At 32.8% G+C, this 20076-nt stretch overlaps 5 protein-coding genes across 5 annotated transcripts; 1 reads left to right on the forward strand and 4 right to left on the reverse strand.

Annotated features, from left to right (window-relative positions):
• The first annotated feature begins 2005 nt into the window (after nucleotides 1-2005).
• GA20OX2 (gibberellin 20 oxidase 2) lies at nucleotides 2006-3340 on the forward strand. Its single transcript, NM_001308765.1, has 3 exons — nucleotides 2006-2544; nucleotides 2649-2970; nucleotides 3071-3340. The coding sequence occupies exons 1-3, from the start codon at nucleotides 2006-2008 to the stop codon at nucleotides 3338-3340; spliced, it is 1131 nt and encodes a 376-aa protein (NP_001295694.1).
• Nucleotides 3341-8254: 4914 nt separating this feature from the next.
• On the reverse strand, nucleotides 8255-10280 carry LOC105648540 (carboxylesterase 20). Its single transcript, XM_012234962.4, has one exon. It carries the CDS (start codon nucleotides 9564-9566, stop codon nucleotides 8550-8552), a length of 1017 nt encoding a protein of 338 aa, XP_012090352.2. The 5' UTR covers nucleotides 9567-10280; the 3' UTR covers nucleotides 8255-8549.
• Nucleotides 10281-10429: 149 nt separating this feature from the next.
• LOC105648541 (carboxylesterase 1) lies at nucleotides 10430-11967 on the reverse strand. Its single transcript, XM_012234963.4, has one exon. It carries the CDS (start codon nucleotides 11760-11762, stop codon nucleotides 10599-10601), a length of 1164 nt encoding a protein of 387 aa, XP_012090353.1. The 5' UTR covers nucleotides 11763-11967; the 3' UTR covers nucleotides 10430-10598.
• A 1433-nt stretch (nucleotides 11968-13400) lies between these two features.
• Nucleotides 13401-14876, reverse strand: LOC105648542 (carboxylesterase 1). Its single transcript, XM_089726682.1, has one exon. The coding sequence runs from the start codon at nucleotides 14695-14697 to the stop codon at nucleotides 13687-13689; it is 1011 nt and encodes a 336-aa protein (XP_089582808.1). The 5' UTR covers nucleotides 14698-14876; the 3' UTR covers nucleotides 13401-13686.
• A 925-nt stretch (nucleotides 14877-15801) lies between these two features.
• LOC105648545 (carboxylesterase 1) lies at nucleotides 15802-17032 on the reverse strand. The gene has a single exon (XM_012234965.4). The coding sequence runs from the start codon at nucleotides 16922-16924 to the stop codon at nucleotides 15950-15952; it is 975 nt and encodes a 324-aa protein (XP_012090355.1). The 5' UTR covers nucleotides 16925-17032; the 3' UTR covers nucleotides 15802-15949.
• Nucleotides 17033-20076: the final 3044 nt, after the last annotated feature.

The raw sequence follows: 20076 nt of genomic DNA on the forward strand, positions 1-20076 counted from the left end.
CGGAAAAATATGGTTAAATAACGAACTGAGGTAGTTGCTCAGGGTTTTAATTGTTGCTGAAAAATGAATTAAACTTCAGTGGTGCTCTTCTGATATGAGTTTGGGATGTTTTGTGCTGGAAGGCTAATCTTAGTGCTGATTATTATTTAAGCTAGATAGTCCTTCGCATTTATTTAAGCTAAATATCTTAATTTTTGGACGTTTCATTATTTATTTTTGTGGGTTCTTCATCTGCTTTTGCACAGTAACAATTTCGTTTTTTAAGATCCTTTTTCTAAAAAAATATTTAATCAGTTCTGTTTAACTCAAATCTAATTAATACTAAACTGAATAAATCGGAATTTTTTTAATAAAAATTAATCAAATTCCATTTTTGTTCAATTTATTTGGAAATGTGAGCCGAACTAAATCAATTATAGCTTGATTGATTTGGTTTTGTTTAAGTGATTGTGGCTTATCCTTCCTGCTAACAAAAATCAGACCAAACTGAAAATTTTTATTTTTTTTATTAAAATCAAATAACTATTGAAGTCATAATTAGTGTTTATTAGATATTTAATATCTAAATAGATTATATTTTAAAAAAATTAGCATTGAAAAATATTGCATTAATATTAACTAATTATGTTTATATTAATTGAATTAAATAATTAATATATGAACATAAAAAAAATAAATTATAATTATTTTCTTAATTCTATCAAAACATATAAATTATATGAATAGATTTTAGGGAGGAACATGACTACCAATAAGCTCCCAATAAAACAGACAGCAAAATGTGTCTTGGAAGCTTGAAAGAAGTTGAGGAGGATTCTGAACCAACTTTTACACCCTGACACACATTGGCTTCATTCACCAAGGATAAAAAAATTTAAAAATAAAATAAAAAACAATAGAAGATCACACATGCTCACAGCTATTCTCCCTAAATTATATGTCTGACAACAACAACCCCAATAATAATAATAATAATAATAATAATAAATGTATAAAATAAAAGAAGAAAATGGTAATTAAGTTGGAAATGTACTGTAGGTGAAGGATAGTTTGAAGTGTCACTTCTGGTATTGTTTTTTTGTAGTCAAGTCCCAGAGTGTTTGGGGTTACATTACATAGCCATACAGTGCTATTACAAAACGTCTACTCAACGTACAAGTACGTTCTTGTATGAATGTGATGTTGCATTTCAATCTCACTTTCTGTATTCTGTTAGTGTACTACAAACTCATCGCTTCAGCTGGAAAAGCTGTTGCCTGTTGGTAAATGACTATCTACACATATTTTTTCTTTTTTCTTTTTTCTTTCAAATTTTGACGGTAATGCAATTTTCAATTGGACAAAAAAGAAAAAAGAGCCAAACTTCTTTCATTTTGCAATTTCACTCAGCTTTCGTCGAACTCTGTCTGCATCGGTGTATGGCCTTATTTATAGATTAAATTAATAAAAATAAAAACTTCTTTTAAAAATTTTTCTGACTTTTATTTTTTGTTTTCCACCGATATTTAAAAATGCTTTGATTTCAACAAAAAATTATTTTCATTGGTTTGATGTATGAAATAAGTAGGCCAATAGAAAGAATCTAGGTAAGTGAGTTTCAGCCAAAGAAGCAAAGCATTTTTTAGTTTTGATAGAAGACAGAGAAGAGTTCACAGGTGACACTAACATTTCTCTCTGTTTTTTTTTTTTTTTTTTTCTTTGTCAGCCAAGAAACGCCAAAAAAAGGAAAAAAAAATGCCATTGGGAAAAACACTTCCCTGGCAACTATAAAAAGGACACGATTCCAGTAAATTGGACCATCACCTAAATTTCTCATTAAGAAACACCTTAAACTGCAAATCTCTCCGTTGTAAAGCCCTCTCTTGCAAATACAAAGCAAGCTATAAGATTCCAAATTTTGTTCGCCCATCTCCCCAATGAGAGCGGTCTTGGCTTTTCTTTTAACATAAGCCTTAGCTCTCTCTCTCTTCCTTTTCCTATTAAATTTGTAATCTGTAAAGCAGTTATGGCAGTAGACTGCATCAAAACCATGCCTCAACACCATCAAGAAGACGACCAAAATAAACCTTTGGTTTTCGATGCCAGTGTTCTTCGATACAAATCTAACGTTCCCCAACAGTTCATTTGGCCTGACCATGAAAAGCCAACCGCTAATGCACCAGAACTCCCTGTTCCACATATCGACTTAGGTGGTTTCCTTTCCGGCGACCCTGTCGCTGCAATGGAGGCTTCTAAGCTTGTTGGCGAAGCTTGCAAGAAACATGGTTTCTTTCTCGTCGTTAATCACGGCGTCAATCAAAAACTGATACAAGATGCCCATCGCTATATGGACAGCTTCTTTGAATTACCTCTCTGTGAAAAGCAAAAAGCTCAGAGGAAAATTGGCGAGCACTGTGGATATGCCAGTAGCTTCACTGGCAGGTTTTCTTCTAAACTTCCATGGAAAGAAACTGTTTCTGTTCGCTACTCGGCTGACAATAACTCACCCAAACTCGTTCAACACTATCTCCGTAACACAATGGGCGAAACTTTCTCAGAATTCGGGTATATATCTATATATATATATATATAGCTCACTAACAAATCAAACGAACACATAAACATTTCTTTTACTATAAATATAAATGAATTAAATTCATGGACTGCAGGAGGGTGTACCAGGAGTACTGCGAGGCGATGAGCACTCTATCACTGGGAATCATGGAACTACTTGGAATGAGCCTTGGAGTAAGCAGAGAGCACTTCAGGGAATTTTTTGAAGAAAACGATTCTATAATGAGGCTTAATTACTATCCTCAATGCCAAAAACCTGATCTTACCTTAGGAACCGGTCCTCATTGCGATCCTACTTCATTAACCATTCTTCACCAAGACCAAGTAGGAGGTCTTCAAGTCTTCGTAGACAATCAATGGCGTTCTATCAGCCCAAATTTCCAAGCCTTCGTCGTTAACATTGGCGATACCTTCATGGTAATAAGTTTACATCCCATTAATTTCTAATTAATTAACAATGAGTTAATTACAAGTATTCTTATTAATTAACCTTTAAAATTTTTTTCTTGGTTTGTAGGCTTTGTCTAATGGAAGATACAAGAGCTGCTTGCATAGAGCAGTAGTGAACAGCAAGAAGCCAAGAAAATCGTTGGCTTTCTTTCTGTGTCCAAAGAGCGATAGGATCGTAAGTCCTCCAAGTGAACTAGTAGATGATAGCAATCCAAGAATATATCCAGATTTTACATGGCCCATGCTTCTTGAATTTACACAGAAGCATTACAGAGCAGATATGAAGACTCTTGAAATGTTCACTAATTGGGTTCAACAACTACAACAGAAAAATTAAGTGTCACAATTAATCAAAACATACCTGGCTCTTGGGATTTATTTTTATTTATTATTATTATTTCTTTTTTGGCCGAGGAAATTAAGTGACATTGGCGGGAGAAAATAAAAAATAAAATAAAATAAAGGAAGCCAGGAAAGAAAGAGACGGGAATCTTGTTCAAATTCCATCAAGACAAATAGCAAATTTAGAGACGAAAATGCCAGTTTTTTTTTTTTTTTTTTCGTTTATGTTTATAGGTCTGTAACTATTAGCTAGCTTTTTGGTCATGAACAAAAGGCGAGACAAAATAACATATAAGGAACCAATAAGAGGTTGGATGTGCTAAATTTTGTATTTTTCTTTCATAATATAGAAAAGAAAAATATTCCTATCCTATTATCCAAAAAAAAAAAAAGAATACAAACGTTATTACTTATTCACTAGTATTAAATTACTACTATTACCTCTCTTATCTCCACGTCTGTGGTCTTAGCACTACTTTTACAAACATTTACACAACTTAAATTTAAATTCTTCAAATTGAAATTCAAAGCTCTAATTAACATGTATAGTTTATGTCGCACTAAAACATAATTCAACGGTAAAATAAAACATATATCCCTTCCCAAGTACTAAAAAAAAAAAACCATATATAGCTATACACTTGGGATTGTACACTAGACTAAACTAATAACTGAATGGATATATATATATATTTTTTATATGTGTATTTACGATGAGGCACGCCACTCAAAAGCTTTGGTTTGCAGTTTCTACTTGTACCATTTGATAGTTGAATTCTTTAATTGGACCAAGAAAACTCTTAATTTTGTTTTTCTTGTAAAAAGTAGAGCAGAGGAAAGAAATTGTTTTTCAGAGTGACTGTGAGTTTCTGTGTTGATATATTCTTATGGGTAATGGGTGGGCAACACCAACACCGCAAGAAGGTCAAGTTCCAAGAAAAGAGCAAAAGAACACACACCTCTTTTTATGTTATAATACTACCTCTTTCTTGCATAACTCGGCAATGATTATCCAAAGGATGATATAAATTCTCTGAAATTGATAAATGTGAACCATGAATATTATTCTAACTAATTATAAATCCTTCAAGTATCTTAATCTTGAAATTATTTAAACACAATTAATTAAGGAAACTAACAAGTAATGATTGACGTAATATAAAAAAATCCGAAAACCCAAATGAAAAAATAGAGATTCCTACGTCAGGGTTTGCATCAACCAATAGTGTTATCTGTTATGTGAAGTTCCTGTAGATGGGTAGGGTTAAGAGGTGGAGTATAAATCCAAAAGAAAAGATGGCCCACCAATTGAATGATTCAGAGGAATAGGTTGCTAGAATCCATAAGAGGATTGACAGAGCTTTCCTTGTGTACTGTATTCGTATTGAATTTTTTATATATATAAATATATAGATATATCTGGAGATTTGGAAGGTTTTGAATAATAGAATAGCAAGGGAATACTTGCAACATTTGTCGTGGTGTTTGTCCTTAAATGCTGCAACATTCTTTCTGGTGATAATATAGACATCCTATATACATATAAATAACTTTTTTTCTATTTTAATTTTGCAAGTCCCCATGTGTAATTATAACCTCATCATTTCACTTAACTCTTCTAATTTTGGTTAAACTAGCTCCAAAACTTAATTTAAACAATATCAAATTTTAAAACTCTTTCTGCTCTTAGATGTCAATTAAGGGTCAGCATTCAGTTGCTTCATTTTGAAATGAATTCAACCAAACTAAATTAAAATTTTCAATTTTTTGAAATGAAAATTGAATCAAATCGATTACAAAATATTAAATTAAATTAAATCATTTTGCTTGGATTATTTTGATTCATTTCTAGCTATTTTTTCAGTTTTGGACTTCATAAATATAATATAAATATAATAATGTCACAAAAACAGAAACTCATTTAAAACTGATTCAAATTTGATCACTTTGATAAAGTATGCTCGGCCTAGATGTCACTAAGCATTTAGTTATTTTAACTTAATATCTAAGTAAAAGCTCATAATCGAGTAACCTTGCTAGCTAACACTCCTTTTAGAGCTAACATTCATCTCTCACAATATGGTAACAAGTTAGCATGTAATTTCAGTTGTAAATATACTAATTTATATACGAAAATGAAATATGAAATCGGGGGAATAGTTATTTGTTTTTTGGCTACACAGCCGCCACAGGTAAGGACAATGACAGTGCCATTCCCGTACTCCCTTCCAAAAGGCCCGCATCACGTGGAAACATTTGTTGTTTGTCCTGGCACCACTCTTTAATCCAACTCCATTAAGGAACATTTTTCCTTTTTTAAATAATCATAATATTAACAATTTCTGCCCAGCAAACTATTCCCTTCTCACTGCCCGACATTTCTTAGGATTTCTTTCATGGATGCCCACCTCACCTGCCTCTTCTTTCTTACACCTCCCTTCCTCCCCATACATGTTACTCTTAACCTAATCAATATCATCGTCTTTAACTAATACTTATTTTTTAAAAAAAGAAGAAGATTACTTGCTCATAAAATAGGATTAAAATAGTTAATTTGCTAAACAGTAGATTAATTGAAAGTTGTTTGTTAGGTATTCCAAATCAAGAAAAGTGAAAGGCAACATGGAATTAACCAAAAATAAGCAAGTATACGATGTTGGACTTGAAACAAAAGAATGGAAAATTTATTTTGAGGTTTCCAACATTAGAGAGCACCCACATGTTTCCTCTATGAATCAAAAGCCCTGAAATCTACCATGATTGAGTAGAGGCTGTTCAATCATGCTGTGGTAGATTCAGTTCAAATGGTTGGGACCAATTGCACATGATGGGTCTCTATCCAATGCTTCCCATGCAACTCTTGTTTTCTGTTTTTTTAGCAAAAATATGTTTTTATTTCTTTGGATTTGCGTAAGGACAAATATTTGCTTGTTTTTATTGGTAAATGCGTCCTTATCGAGTTGAATAACAAGTGAAAAACATACAATAAAGCCAACTTGAATACTAACAAAAATCCCTTCATAAAACAATAGCAAAAACAACAAAGCAACAGTTCAAACGGTTTCCCACCTATATATAATTATATTATTTTTCACAAACAGTAAAAACACCCACACACTCTTTAATTAATAATTAATAATTAATATACCCTAGGGCTACTCCAATTTCTTTCATTGCATGTAAGACAAAATTTTAGTAATAGTAAAAACCCTAATTCTCTTTCTTGTTAATCAGATGATAATATATATAATACATTCAAGATTAGCTCATCTTTTGGTTTGTTCTAGTTTGTTAGTTTAGCCCCATTAGGGCCACATGGTGACAAATTAAAGCACGATCTGATTGAGTTGGGATACCTAGTTCCTTTCTAATTAAACAATTACTTATTTATAAGATCCCTTCTTCCATAATTACGTGCCAGGATGTCCAACACACGACAAGGGTTAAATAATTATGCACAAAATCTTATTTCTTCTATTTCCTTGTCCTTTCTCTTGGCCTCATAGCTCGATAATGAAATTGAATAGAGAGAGATATCTTCTTAGAAAAACGACGAATTATAAATGTACATATATACATTCACTCCTCATATCTCTTATCCTCTCTTCGTCAAAACCCTACAACAATGGTAATTTATTTCTTGAAATAAATTATTTATGCAAATTGTAATTTATCGGTGTTCATGCAAGGATGGGACAAGCATTTGCCACGTAATGTGAAGAATTTGAAAGATGACAAATGATTTTTATTTTTTCTTTTCTTTCTTTTTTTCTAAATTGGGAGGTCTCTTGCTATGGATAAGTTGTTTATTTATATATATATACAAGGAGGTAATTGCATTGAATTATAGTGGTGTTTAATGTTTTCATGAAATTGCTTGAAAATGACATTAGCACTAAATTTTTCTTGCTTGCGTAAAGAGTAGAGTAGACTGTTATTATCTTATTATTTTGACCCGTTTGTAAATTGGCAATGGACAACACGTGTAACTAACGCCAATCTTTTGATATTGGCCGATTCTATTCTGTCACATTGATTGTCCAGATTAAGATTTTTTTTTATTTTCGTTACATTTGAAATTCCTAAAACGGACAGAGTCAGTCAGCTCTTTGCTTGGCTTTCTAATTCAACTCTTGTTCTTGAAGGTGTAAATAATGGGTTTCTTTACAATATTGCGAGCATTACTGTAGAAAACAGTTCTGGCCCAAATAGCCCATTTCAATAAATTCCAAGGCCTAAATAGCCCAAGTTTCTTTTTTTTATGGAGCAATTGCGTTGGACAAGGGCTAACAATCACTATTAATATCATAACGATTGTTACAACAATCATGACAAAAGCCGTGCCGTTTCTTATATTTTGAGAACCATCTTTATAAAACACGAAGTAAAAGAATATGAATCATCAACTCTGCAATGTCAAATTCAATCATATCCTGCGAATGTCTTTTCTTTTTTTTATAAAACGTATTTTTAAGCTCATAAATTTATAAATCTCTAATTTTTTATTGATCAATATTGAGCATTTTAACTTTTATTTCTATTAGAATTTAACCCTTATTTAACTGAAGCCATGAAATGTGCAACCATTACTCAATGAAATCATGTGATGTTCAGTTGGGAGAAAGAAGACAATCGTAATGAGAATTTTTTTTTTTTTTTGGCTTTAAAATGAAAAATCTGACATTGGTTTTCTATTATACGAGTTGATTTTTATTTATTTTATTTCAATGTCTAGATAGGAATTGGAATTTCTTTTTATAACATGTTATTCTCGCCGGAATTTTTCTTTTACTGTTAATAACTTCGATTCCCATTGCTTTTAATTAAATAAAGTTTTCATTTTAACAAAATATAAAATTATACGGTTCAATGTAAGTAAATAAGAGTTCTGAAATTTAATAAATAAAACTTAATAAATTCAGAAGCTTAAATATATATTTTTTGTCTTTTTCTTTTCCTGAGGTTATTAGGCTTATAATAGAAATTTTAATTCACACCCGCAAGAGACAATTTTAATATTATCAATAAAAAAATAAAAATTCATTAGTTCTCGAGCGTGACCAGTCTTTGCAGGGTCCCCCAATTTATTTGAAGCCAATAGCCAGGGCCCTGCTTTGGTGGGCTGCGTAATCATTAAGGCCGAACCTTCTTACGAGCAGGAAGAAAATAACATAAATTTCTTCGAGCGAGGAAACGGCACCGCATCAGCAACCAAGAAGTGAAGAAGATAGGAAATTTCTGTAAACAGTGTACAGGGCCTCGAATTTGGAGGGATCAACAAACTCTATTACATGACAATGTCCATCCAAAAATTGGCTTTCCACTTGTAAACCCTTCTCTTGCAGCATCTTCACAAACTCGCCTTGACGGTCCATCAGTGGGTCTTTTCTACCCCAATCTACCAATATTTTCCACCCTAACTCCTTCATCTTCGTCAGCGCATTTGAACCACCCTTTACCGTTGGATTGCAATACTCATGATCCCGGTCAGCACCAATTGGCAAAGCCAAGTTCCACATCAGGTCAGTACAACAAAGTGGTAAAATGAGATCAGTAGCCAATCTCAACTCCGATTCAGTCCTTTTAGACCCACCGAAGAAAGGTTGATGCAATATCAACCCTTTGATCTCTAAAGGATGTAGATCATGATCATCGATTGTCGCCGCCAGTTTTAGTCCAGCATGGTAAGCTATATTAGCGCCGGCACTACCCCCCATAAGAAAACAGTTGTTGAGATCAGCAGAGTCTCTTAACCACTCATCTGGAGTGGTTTTAATCCAGCGCACCGCCTCCACAGCATCCTCGTAGGCTGCAGGGAGGCGGTGCTCAGGTGCGAGGCGGTACTCAATAGAGACAACAACAGCAGACAGTTGAATAGCCATAGTTGCACAGAAATCTTGAGCAAAGGTTGAAGCTGCACTGAAGAGGATGAACCCTCCTCCATGGAACCAAACTATGAGAGGAAGTTTGGTGTGGAAGGAATGATCCTGTGTTTGCTTGGGTAGGAATATACGAGCCCATGTTTCATTTGATTGGTTGATGGTGAGGTCTTTGGTGAGAATAGGTATTGGGTGTGAATCAGATGCAGATAAGATGTTTGGAATTGGAATTTCCGGCAAGCGAGTAATGGTGCCATCGGGGGCGGGGATGATACGAAGGTGCTTGTAAGGATCGGTAATCGGATTTGGTGGAGGAGTTTCCGTCGACATTGTATTTCCCATTTCTTGAAGTTGGCAGAGTGTACATATATCGGATTAGCTGGTAGGCGGCTCTTATTTTCTTATTTTGGGTTTCGGAGGCCACCAACTTGCGACTTTCGTTTTATTTATTTATTTTTTGTGAGATTAATTAATAGATACAGCATTGTCTAATTGGATGGTTTGAGTCCAATACAACCATTGTTAGGATTTGTCTTCATTATTGCTTTGAACTTTTTAACAGAGTAGGAAAAAAACAGATTTGGTCGAAAAGGAAACGTTGAAATAAAAAAGAAACGCCGAAAAAAAAAGCAAATGCTCAAAAAGAGAAAACCCTAAAGAAAAAAAATATAAAGAAATATGAAATGTGTAAGAATAAATCTCTATGCACTCATGTGATTCAATAACGACAGGCGACGACTATAACGATATATATATATATATATATAAACAGAATTGAAAATTCTATCTTATCCCCACAAAGTATAAACATATATGGTGGTGACAAATTTTCAACAAAAATTAAATTGTTGATACATTCATATAAAAATGAAATCGAAAAATGTGAAACAACGTCAATAATGAGAAGAACAATAATAGACAACAATAAAATGAGAAAGAACTATGGTGAAAATAATATAGGCTGCAAAAGGACAACAGCATAAAAAGAAAACAGAAAATTAATAAAAAAAAGAAACACTAAGGAATTAAAACACCGATGATTAAAATAGGAAATTAATAAAAAAAATACTAAGCAATTAAAACACTAACACCTAACAAAATAAAAAAAAGGCATAAAATTAAAAAAAAAAACCCAAAATGAAAAGTCAAACCCACAATCTCTAAGCATAGTTTCAAAAATATGACATCTACTAAAATTACCTAAATAAATATCAAATTAATAGTACCATTCTATGTTTTTTTTAATTTTTGAGACGGATAATAATTAATACATGTGGTTATGAAGCTCAGTCCAAACTCGGCCCTGCTTTTGATGGGCTTCGTAATATTTAAAGCTCAACTTTCTTACTAGAAGGAAGAAAATAACATTTTTTTTTAAAAAAAATTTCTTTCAATATTAAGAGAACATGAAATGAAAGATTTGTAGGCAGAATTCAGGGCGTTGCATTTGGAGGGATCAACAAGCTCTATCCCATGGCAATGTCCCTTAAAAAATTGGCTTACCACTTGTATACCCTTCTCTTGCAGCATGTTCACGAATTCCTCATGACGGTCCATCAGTGGGTCTTTATCACCCCAATCAACCAATATTCTCCACCCTAACTCCTTCATCTTCGTCAACGCATTTGAACCACCCTCTACTGTCGGATTGCAATATTCATGATCACGGTCAGCTCCAATTCGCAAAGCCAACTTCCACATCAGATCAGCACAACAAAGCGGCAGATGGGGATCATTAACCATTCTCAACTCCGATTCAATCCTCCTGGACCCACCGAAGAAAGGTTGATGCAATATCAACCCTCTGATCTTTAAAGGCTGCAGATAATGATCATCCATTGTCGCCGCCAGCTTTAGTCCAGCATGGTAAGCTATATTAGCGCCGGCACTACTCCCCATAAGAAAACAGTTGTTGAGATCAGCAGAGTCTCTTAACCACTCATCTGGAATGGTTTTAATCCAGCGCACCGCCTCCACAGCGTCCTCGTAGGCTGCAGGGAGGCGGTGCTCGGGTGCGAGGCGGTACTTAATAGAGACAACAACAGCAGATAGTTGAATAGCCATAATTGCGCAGAAATCTTGATAAAAGGTTGAAACTGGACTGAAGAGGATGAACCCTCCTCCATGGAACCAAACTATGAGTGGAAGTTTGGTGTGGAAGGAATGGTCTTGTGTTTGCTTGGGTAGGAATATACGGGCCCATGTTTCATTTGATTGGTTGATGGTGAGGTCTTTGGTGAGAATGGGCATTGGGTGTGAATCAGATGCAGATAAGAGGTTTGGAATTGGAATTTCCGGCAAGCGAGTAATGGTGCCGTCAGAGGCCGGGATGATACGGAGGTACTTGTAGGGATCGGTGATGGAATCTGATGGAGGGTAGTCTCCTTGAACATTTTCTGTTTGGAAATTTTCGCCTCCTTCAGCTTGATCTTGCTGTTGGACTATCCCGTTATCTCCTCCTTGTGGGTTCCCTTGTTGAAGAATCTCCGGTTGGAAGTTCAACTGTTGAGGTACTTGTGCGTTTCCATCTTCTGCCATTGTTTCACCAAGTCAAGAAGAATTTAGAACTACTGTTTTGAACTTGCATAGTTGTTTTCTTAATTAGATCCTTTGTTTCTTTGCTGCGTGATGGAGTTGCAGTCATTCATGACAATGACTTGTAATAGAACCTCTTGTTGAAATTAGTAAATATTCTATCCATCAACTATATATATACTCATAATAAAACTATACTTGTTAAAGGAAATAATTTATATTTTTATAACCAAAAACGAAAAAGCATATATATAAATTCACTCCTCATCGTATCTTATCTTATCTTATCTTCTTCAAAACCTTAATATCCACATATTTCTTACTTATCCTCCCTTTTTTCAGCACCCTGGGTTGCTAAATTCCTCATATCTTACTGTACTATGAATGTTCATGTGACGATGGGGCAAGCATTTGCCACTTGATGTAAAGAATTTGAAAGATGACAAATGAAAAAAAATTTTTTTTTCTTATTTGTGATTGGGGGTTCTCTAGCTAGGGGTAAGTTTGTTTATTTCAATATACATGGAGGTAATTGTATAGAATTCTAGTGGTGTTTTATGTCTTCATTATAAAATAAAACACTTAATTTCCCTTTTCAAAAATTTATGAATACTTAATTTTCCACTCATAGATGGTTGTAAATTTCTATTAGATCACAATTTAGGATATTTAAGATAAGACTCTCTTCATATAAACTAGACTCATTTATTTATTTATTCTTTTATTGAGGGGTTTATAAAAGAGATTTTTTTTTGAAAGTTAAAAAAAATTAAAGAAATATATAATCATCCTAAATTATTTATGCACTTAATTGAAAAAATAATGTTCTAAATTAATGTGAGAATTTTCTAATTGACGGAGAAGATAATTTGAAGAAAATGATAATAGATTTTTTTTTTCTTATGATGAAATGTATAAATTAAAATCTTAACCTTAAAATTTAATTAAATGTTTATCTATTTTTGTTTGTCATATTATATCTCATTCTTCTACTTATATTTGTTTTTATTTGAAAATTATATATTATATTTATTCTATTCTATTCTACTTAAATTGGTTTAAATAGTTTTATATTTTTTTATACATTTCATCAAAATTTTAAGTCAATTTAAAAATTTTCATTTTCATTTTCATTAGTTAAATACTTACTAGTTTAGTCGTAGAAATAACAATTAAGAATATAAATAATTTGACTTGCAAGTTCATCAATTTCGATTTATTTTAATTCCTTTCTTAAACTAATCAAATTAAATAATAGTTATATAATTTTAAATGATTTTCAAGAATAATGGTATTTGTAAAAATTCAGTGGCAGTAGAGTTAGAAAATTATTAAAATATCACATTAAGTTGGAAAAAAAAAGTTTTAAGTGCCATTCAGTGTTGATTGGATCCACCTTTGTAATTGTGATGTATTATATAACTAGACATTTGCATATTAAATGTTAGAAAACAGCTCATAACTTTTGTAATATATATTATATTGTTTAATGTAAAATTTTATAAAATTTATGATTTTTAAGTGACTATATAAACTATAAAAAATTATTATGAGAAAAAAATATCAAATATCTTAAACTTACCTACAAATTTTTATCATAAAAATTAATATTACTTTCCAATAAGATAATATTACATTAAATTGAGACAAATCCATATAGCTTATGGTCAAAATGTAGTTGGAGTAGAATTGAAATAACCTATAATTTTACAATAAATAACTTCATGGACACTAGCTGGAAGGAATTTAAACGTGCAATGATAATATCTAGAGCGCAAACTCATGTAAATTATTTAATCAAATTGATGTAAGCAGTTACAATCATATACACAAACCAAACCTTCAAGCAGGGCCCTCAATAATCTTTAAGGCTCAACTTTCTTGCAAAGGAAAGAGAAGAAACTGCCAAAACGGTGCGCATCACTGACTAAGGAAGCAGTGACGAAGATATGAAAGATTTGTAGGCAGAATACAGGGCGTTGCATTTGGAGAGATCAACAAGCTCTATCCCATGACAATGTCCCTCCGAAAATTGGCTTACCACTTGTAAACCCTTCTCTTGCAGCATCTTCACGAATTCCTGTTGACGGTCCATCAGTGGGTCTTTATCACCCCAATCTACCAATATTCTCCACCCTAACTCCTTCATCTTCGTCAACGCATTTGAACCACCCTCTACTGTCGGATTGCAATATTCATGATCACGGTCAGCTCCAATTGGCAAAGCCAACTTCCACATCAGATCAGCACAACAAAGCGGTAGATGGGGATCACTAACCATTCTCAACTCCGATTCAGTCCTCTTGCACCTACCGATGAAAGGTTGATGCAATATCAACCCTTTGATCTCTAAAGGATGTAGATCATGATCATCGATTGTCGCCGCCAGTTTTAGTCCAGCATGGTAAGCTATATTAGCGCCGGCACTACCCCCCATAAGAAAACAATTGTTGAGATCAGCAAAATCTGTTAACCACTCATCTGGAGCGGTTTTAATCCAGTGCACCGCCTCAACAGCGTCCTCGTAAGCTGCAGGGAGACGGTGCTCGGGTGCGAGACGGTACTCAATGGAGACAAGAACAGCAGACAGTTGAATAGCCATAGTTGCGCAGGAATGTTGAAAAAGGGCTGAAGCTGCACTGTAGAGAATGAACCCTCCTCCACGGAACCAAACTATGAGAGGAAGTTTGGCGTGGAAGGAAGGATCCAGCGTTTGCCTGGGTAGGAATATACGTGCCCATGTTTTTTTTGATTGGTTGATGGTGAGATCTTTGGTGAGAATAGGAATTGGGTGGGAATCAGAAGCAGAGTCGGCTGATGAGAGGTTTAGGCTTGGAATTTCTGGCAAGCGAGTAATGGTGCCATCAGGGGCCAGGACGATACGGAGGTACTTGTAGGGATCGGTGATCGGATTTGATGGAGGAGTTTGTGTTGTCATTGTCGTCTATCTATGGATTCTTACAAACTTATTACCGTGTGAATTATAACAACTCTTCCCTTCTTCTTGTATACATCATTACTTCGCGCTTCAAATTGACCTTTCGAAGAATTAAGTATTAGAGATGCTATTTATTAATTAATAGATGAAGCATCCAAGTCCAACCCTTAGGATCTCTCATTGTTATCGCTTTCAGGGGACAGAGTTTGACTTGGGAAGAATTAAAAAATAAGCAAATATAAAATAGCATAGATGTGACGTGATTAGCGTTAATAAGCAAAATAAAAAAAAAATGTAACTTGTAAATTTTTTAAAAAAAAAGGTTAATAGTAAAATTATATTCATTAATTTATTATTCTCATTAAATCAATCAAACTTCTAATAATTATATATAATTGTTCATTTGTTTTGGTTTTAAATATTTAGTAAACATTTAAGAGTTAATAAATTGAATCATGTGTTATACATAATTTATTGATTATATGTTTACTATTCATTTAATGCCTTTATGGATTAGTCATTATTAAAATTAATTTAAAAATAAAAACAGATTAAGTTAGAACTAAGATTTTTTTGTTGTTGCCCTCTTAGGGTTATTCATTATTAATATATTTCTATGTTACCAACAACAATTTTATATTTTTTTTACTTTTATATATAAATATTGATTTGATATTCCACTGCTACAACTTTCACTTTCATTATTAATTATTCATAGAAACGATTTATTTGGATTCTCCCTGTTGCCACTTTCTACAGCTCACCCACTGAAGACAACATAAAATCTTTCATCACCACAATTCAAGCATTTCTACACCATGAAATCTCGTCCAATTAGAAATCAGGCATTGGGTTAGGCCCAAATAGAAAATGCTTCAAGCCTTTCTGGGCTTCATTAAGCAGGAGACCTCCCTGAGGGAATTATGTTCAAATGAACGCGGAATAATATTATTACAAATGATAATCTAAGACTGCTGAAGTCACATTTTGGTTTTATTTAATTTAATAATATTGATTTAATATTATTATCAATAATCGTAAAATATCTGATCCGACTGTACTTCTTACTTTCCTTAATAGATATAAAATTTGAGACCTTTCCACTTTAAAATTATCATCAATATAAAAATGATAAATATTATTTAAAGAGTGAGTTGTCCGGCCGTGAGAGGCCACATCCTTTGTTTTATTTAGGTAAAAAGTAAGAGGGTAACGGTAAGTAAAACATCAATTTCTTTTTCCACTTTTTACATTAATCAGACATAAATTTTTTTATAACCAGAAAAAGTGAGTCAGCTTTAAGCGAATCAACTAACTCCACCGTATGACAACCTTCAGTGAAGTGGGCAACAGTCCCCACCTCATTCTCCTCTAACAGTTTCGCGAATTCCATTTGACGGTCAATCAACGGATCTCCATAACAACCCGTCACCAGGACCCGCACACCCACTCCCCGAATACATTCACACATCCTCGACCAATTCCCAGCCATTGGATTACTGTACTCGTGATCTCTATCTGCACCCACTGGCAACGATAATTCCCACATGAAGTCACTTCCAGGCAAAGGTAAAATCGGGTCTTTCGCCATTTTCAGCTCCGACCCGGTTCTCTCTTTCCCACCAAAATATGGATGATGGAGTACCAACCCCTTGATCTTCAAAGGATCTAGTTTCTGAACTTGCTCGCTTGCTCGTAACACTGCATGGTATGCAATGTTACCGCCTGCGCTACTGCCCATGAGAAAACAGTTGGATAAATCAGTATACTCCGTCAACCAGTTTTCTTGGCTGCTTTTGATACAGTGCAGCGCTTCCATAGCATCCTCATACGCCGCCGGAAGACGGTTTTCCGGCGCTAATCGGTACTCAACGGATATCACCACTGCATCGAGTTGTGCAGTCATGGTCAAGCAAAAATCATGGGCTAAATTTGAAGCTGCACTAAAGAAAACAAAGGCACCACCATGATAGTAAAATACGAGAGGAAGTTTGTTGCCGGAGGAAGAGTGGAGTGCTCGCCGTGGAAGATATATTCGTAGCCAGGTTTGGCGAGTAGGGTTAATAGGTATGTCCTTGGTGAGGACCGGAGAGGTGGTGGTGTTGGGATCTGGTGTGGCAGGGACGCTTGGGAAGTGGAGAAGACGAGTATAGGTGCCATCAGGGTTAGAAACGATCAGAGGTTGATAATCAGATGAAGGAATAGGAGCGGTTTTGCTTTCTGCCATATTTAATTGCTATATATGTATAATATTAAAGTTTATGCAGAACTGCAAATCTTTCTATCTCTGTATATATATGCACAGAGTGATACTGGCGCTTTTGGACCAGCAAGCTGGCAAGACTTGAATTTTTTTTTCTATTAATGAATTTAAAACTTTGATAACCTTAAATAGCATTTTTAAAATTTCTATATATTAAATTCTGAAAATGCCCTTTATAGTCCTTTTATATGAGTGAAATAGTGGGAGAAAAATCTTAAAATCAATCCTCAAGCGGTTTGAATAAATAAAAAAAATAAAATTATTGCAGTGAATGCACTTCCTTTATGAAATAAAATTATTTCTTTCTTTTTTTTTTTTTTTGGATTGAGAAGAGACTGACATATTATACAATACAATTATATTGTTATTTAGTATAGATCTAAAATAGAAGGAACCATCTGTTGGCAATAGCGTCAAAGACACTTAATTCCAAAAATTTAGAATTAAATTTGAAGGTTGTTGGTTCTCATTATGAATGAGAAATATCATCTTATTAATCCTATTAATTTAGGTAGCTAATATTTATCGACGGAGAAATGACGTGAACAGCAATTGTTGTTTAAGACACCAATTGATATAAAATACTTATGATTACATTTTTTAAAACATTATTTTTTAATTTCTAATCACTAATCATCAAAATTCATACTAATACATAATCAAAAACAGTTATAGCCAATTACAATTATTAAATCAAATGTTTATATAAAAAAATATTAAATTAATTTGAGTCTAACTACCATCAATACTTTTTGTTTCATGAGCAATAAATTAATTATTTTGAGGTTGGAATTTGAATAATTTATTGAATTGTGGTTAGGTGGGCAATCAATGTAAAATCAAATTCAACATATGACGTTTGTACCATAGAAAATTCGTTTGGTATAAGACTTCATGTAAACTATACTACTCTGGCCAAACTTCTAGAGGCATCAACATTTTATCCCTTCCATTAGTTATTCTATATGATTATAAATAAATCATATAAATATGGAAGTGTCCATGCGTTTCAAAAATATTCAAATCCAATTTGATTTTTTTTTTTTATTATTTTTAAAAATAAACTCTTATTTAACTATTATATTCATTTTAATCTGATCCCATCAGATTAATTGTGGAGCGACTGTGAATATAAATATTTTTTTTTATTAAATTGAATTCAAATATTATAAAATTGGATCCAACCCAATGAAAAGGTTGTTTGAAGTTTTAAACAAAGGAATTATCTTCGGGACCAGCCCAATGTCCGATTTTATTTCTATCATGATAAATGCAGAGGAGGACAAAAAGGCCTTACATATGAAGCCCATTCAGGTCCACTCTCTCTCAAACAATAGGAAGACTTGTTTTAGGCAGTGATGCCGTAATGGAAACGGAGGGCCCACTGTACAATGTTTGCAAAATCCTTCCTTCTCTTCTCCATATGCAAAAATTGTACACTGCAGTAAAATTAATGAAATTAGATGCATATTACGATATAGTCCAGTGGTTAGTGCATATATGACCTGACAATAAATCTAGGTTCAAATCTCCTTTTCCCCAATATTCAAAAAATACATATATAATTGGAGATTATTGAAAGAGATTCAAGCAAATTGTTTATTTTATATGTTTTACATTTTTATTTTTATATCAAATTATTATAATTTTTTTAATATAAATACAACATTCTTCATTCTTTACTTAAAAAAAGATAATGTGAAACCTTATTAATATATTTTGCATATCTAGAGGGTCATTAAAAATATTTTGCACATCAAAACATAACATATATACCACTAAGTGCACATGTATATAAATATATGCCTCTTCTTTCCCTCCAACAGGAGTTATTGATTCGAGCCGCAAAGCTTAAGAAAAATGGCATAGTAAAAACAGTTTCCCTTGCGTAGGTCTGGAGCATTTTGCTTGTTTGGAAACATGGAATCGTAACTGAGAAATAGGGAGAAAATGAGAGAAAGAGAGGGGAAATAGAGAGAAAATTACAGAACTGAGAGAGACCATACGTTGGGAAGGAACGCTATTGATTGTAAAATGGCATATCTTTCCAACAAACATTATTGTTCTGAGCTAGTAAGTAAACTACCAACGGTGACTTTGCGTGAAGAGTTGTCCTTATTTTTTCATTGTCAACTCTCAAATTTTGACATTAAAAACTTACCAGGAAATATTTGAAGCCCACCAGTATAATTGATAGTTCTATATCTTGACTAATTATTTATCACTGATTAGACTCATGGATTAATAACACAAGAATTGTTAAAATAAAATTTGTTGTTAACATTCGTTCACTAATTGTTTTATGACTCGGAAATTTTGGATTCGAGTTAAAAATATAGAATTTTTCTAAAATTAGGAAGAAGTCTGCATACATAATCTCTTCACATAAACTAGAAATAAAGAATATTTACTAATGCTGAATTACCATTTTTATTTGTTCAAAAAATATAACTACAAAATCATATGATTATTCATTTCTTAACATGGAGAAATATTAATGAAGGAGTTCTCTTTAATTGATCATTTTGTCCAGTAAAAAACTATTTTTCCTTTTTACTTTTAGGTGCTATTACAAATTTTCATTCAGCTTAAAAACCAAATATACACTTTGACACAATTTCAAGAGTAATTGAATTCTAAATATTTTTGTGTACATACTAAAACAATTTCTGGTGTTTCACCACTTTATTTCACTTCCCTTTAAAATATAATAAATCATTTTTTCATTACATCCCCCCCAACAAAAAAAAAAAAAAAAAAAATCCTTAAATATAAGAAACATATCATTTAATGAATGTATTGAAATCATATAACTTTGTAAAGTTTGGAAATGAAACAATAGAACTTAAATAAAATTAAATAAAATCTTTATTCAAATATAAAATAAACTTTTACAACATATGAATTCAAATTAGCACATTATATTTCTTTTTACATAAATATATTTTGAAAAAATAATTGTTCTTAAAAAAAATTCTTGAGAGTAATTTAAATTTTCTAAGTACTTTTTAATTTAGGATAAGCACTCTCAATCTTTCAAAGTTATAAAAAATTTTAAATATATTGTAATTAAATAATAAATTATTAAAATAATTTTCAAAATAAATAAATTAAAA

This window comes from Jatropha curcas, chromosome 10 (genome assembly GCF_041381405.1).
Source record: "Jatropha curcas cultivar XTBG-Jc1 chromosome 10, XTBG_Jcur_1.0, whole genome shotgun sequence".
Classification (NCBI taxonomy): Eukaryota; Viridiplantae; Streptophyta; class Magnoliopsida; order Malpighiales; family Euphorbiaceae; genus Jatropha; species Jatropha curcas.

What these genes read in the sequence shown, in the direction of transcription:
- GA20OX2 (NM_001308765.1), top strand. Translation starts at nt 2,006, where the DNA reads ATGGCAGTAGACTGCATCAAAACCATGCCTCAACACCATCAAGAAGAC. An exon ending in GAAACTTTCTCAGAATTCGG is followed by an intron (nt 2,545 to 2,648) that starts GTATATATCTAT and finishes CATGGACTGCAG; the next exon opens with GAGGGTGTACCAGGAGTACT. An exon ending in ACATTGGCGATACCTTCATG is followed by an intron (nt 2,971 to 3,070) that starts GTAATAAGTTTA and finishes CTTGGTTTGTAG; the next exon opens with GCTTTGTCTAATGGAAGATA.
- LOC105648540 (XM_012234962.4), bottom strand. Translation starts at nt 9,566, where the DNA reads ATGGGAAATACAATGTCGACGGAAACTCCTCCACCAAATCCGATTACC.
- LOC105648541 (XM_012234963.4), bottom strand. Translation starts at nt 11,762, where the DNA reads ATGGCAGAAGATGGAAACGCACAAGTACCTCAACAGTTGAACTTCCAA.
- LOC105648542 (XM_089726682.1), bottom strand. Translation starts at nt 14,697, where the DNA reads ATGACAACACAAACTCCTCCATCAAATCCGATCACCGATCCCTACAAG.
- LOC105648545 (XM_012234965.4), bottom strand. Translation starts at nt 16,924, where the DNA reads ATGGCAGAAAGCAAAACCGCTCCTATTCCTTCATCTGATTATCAACCT.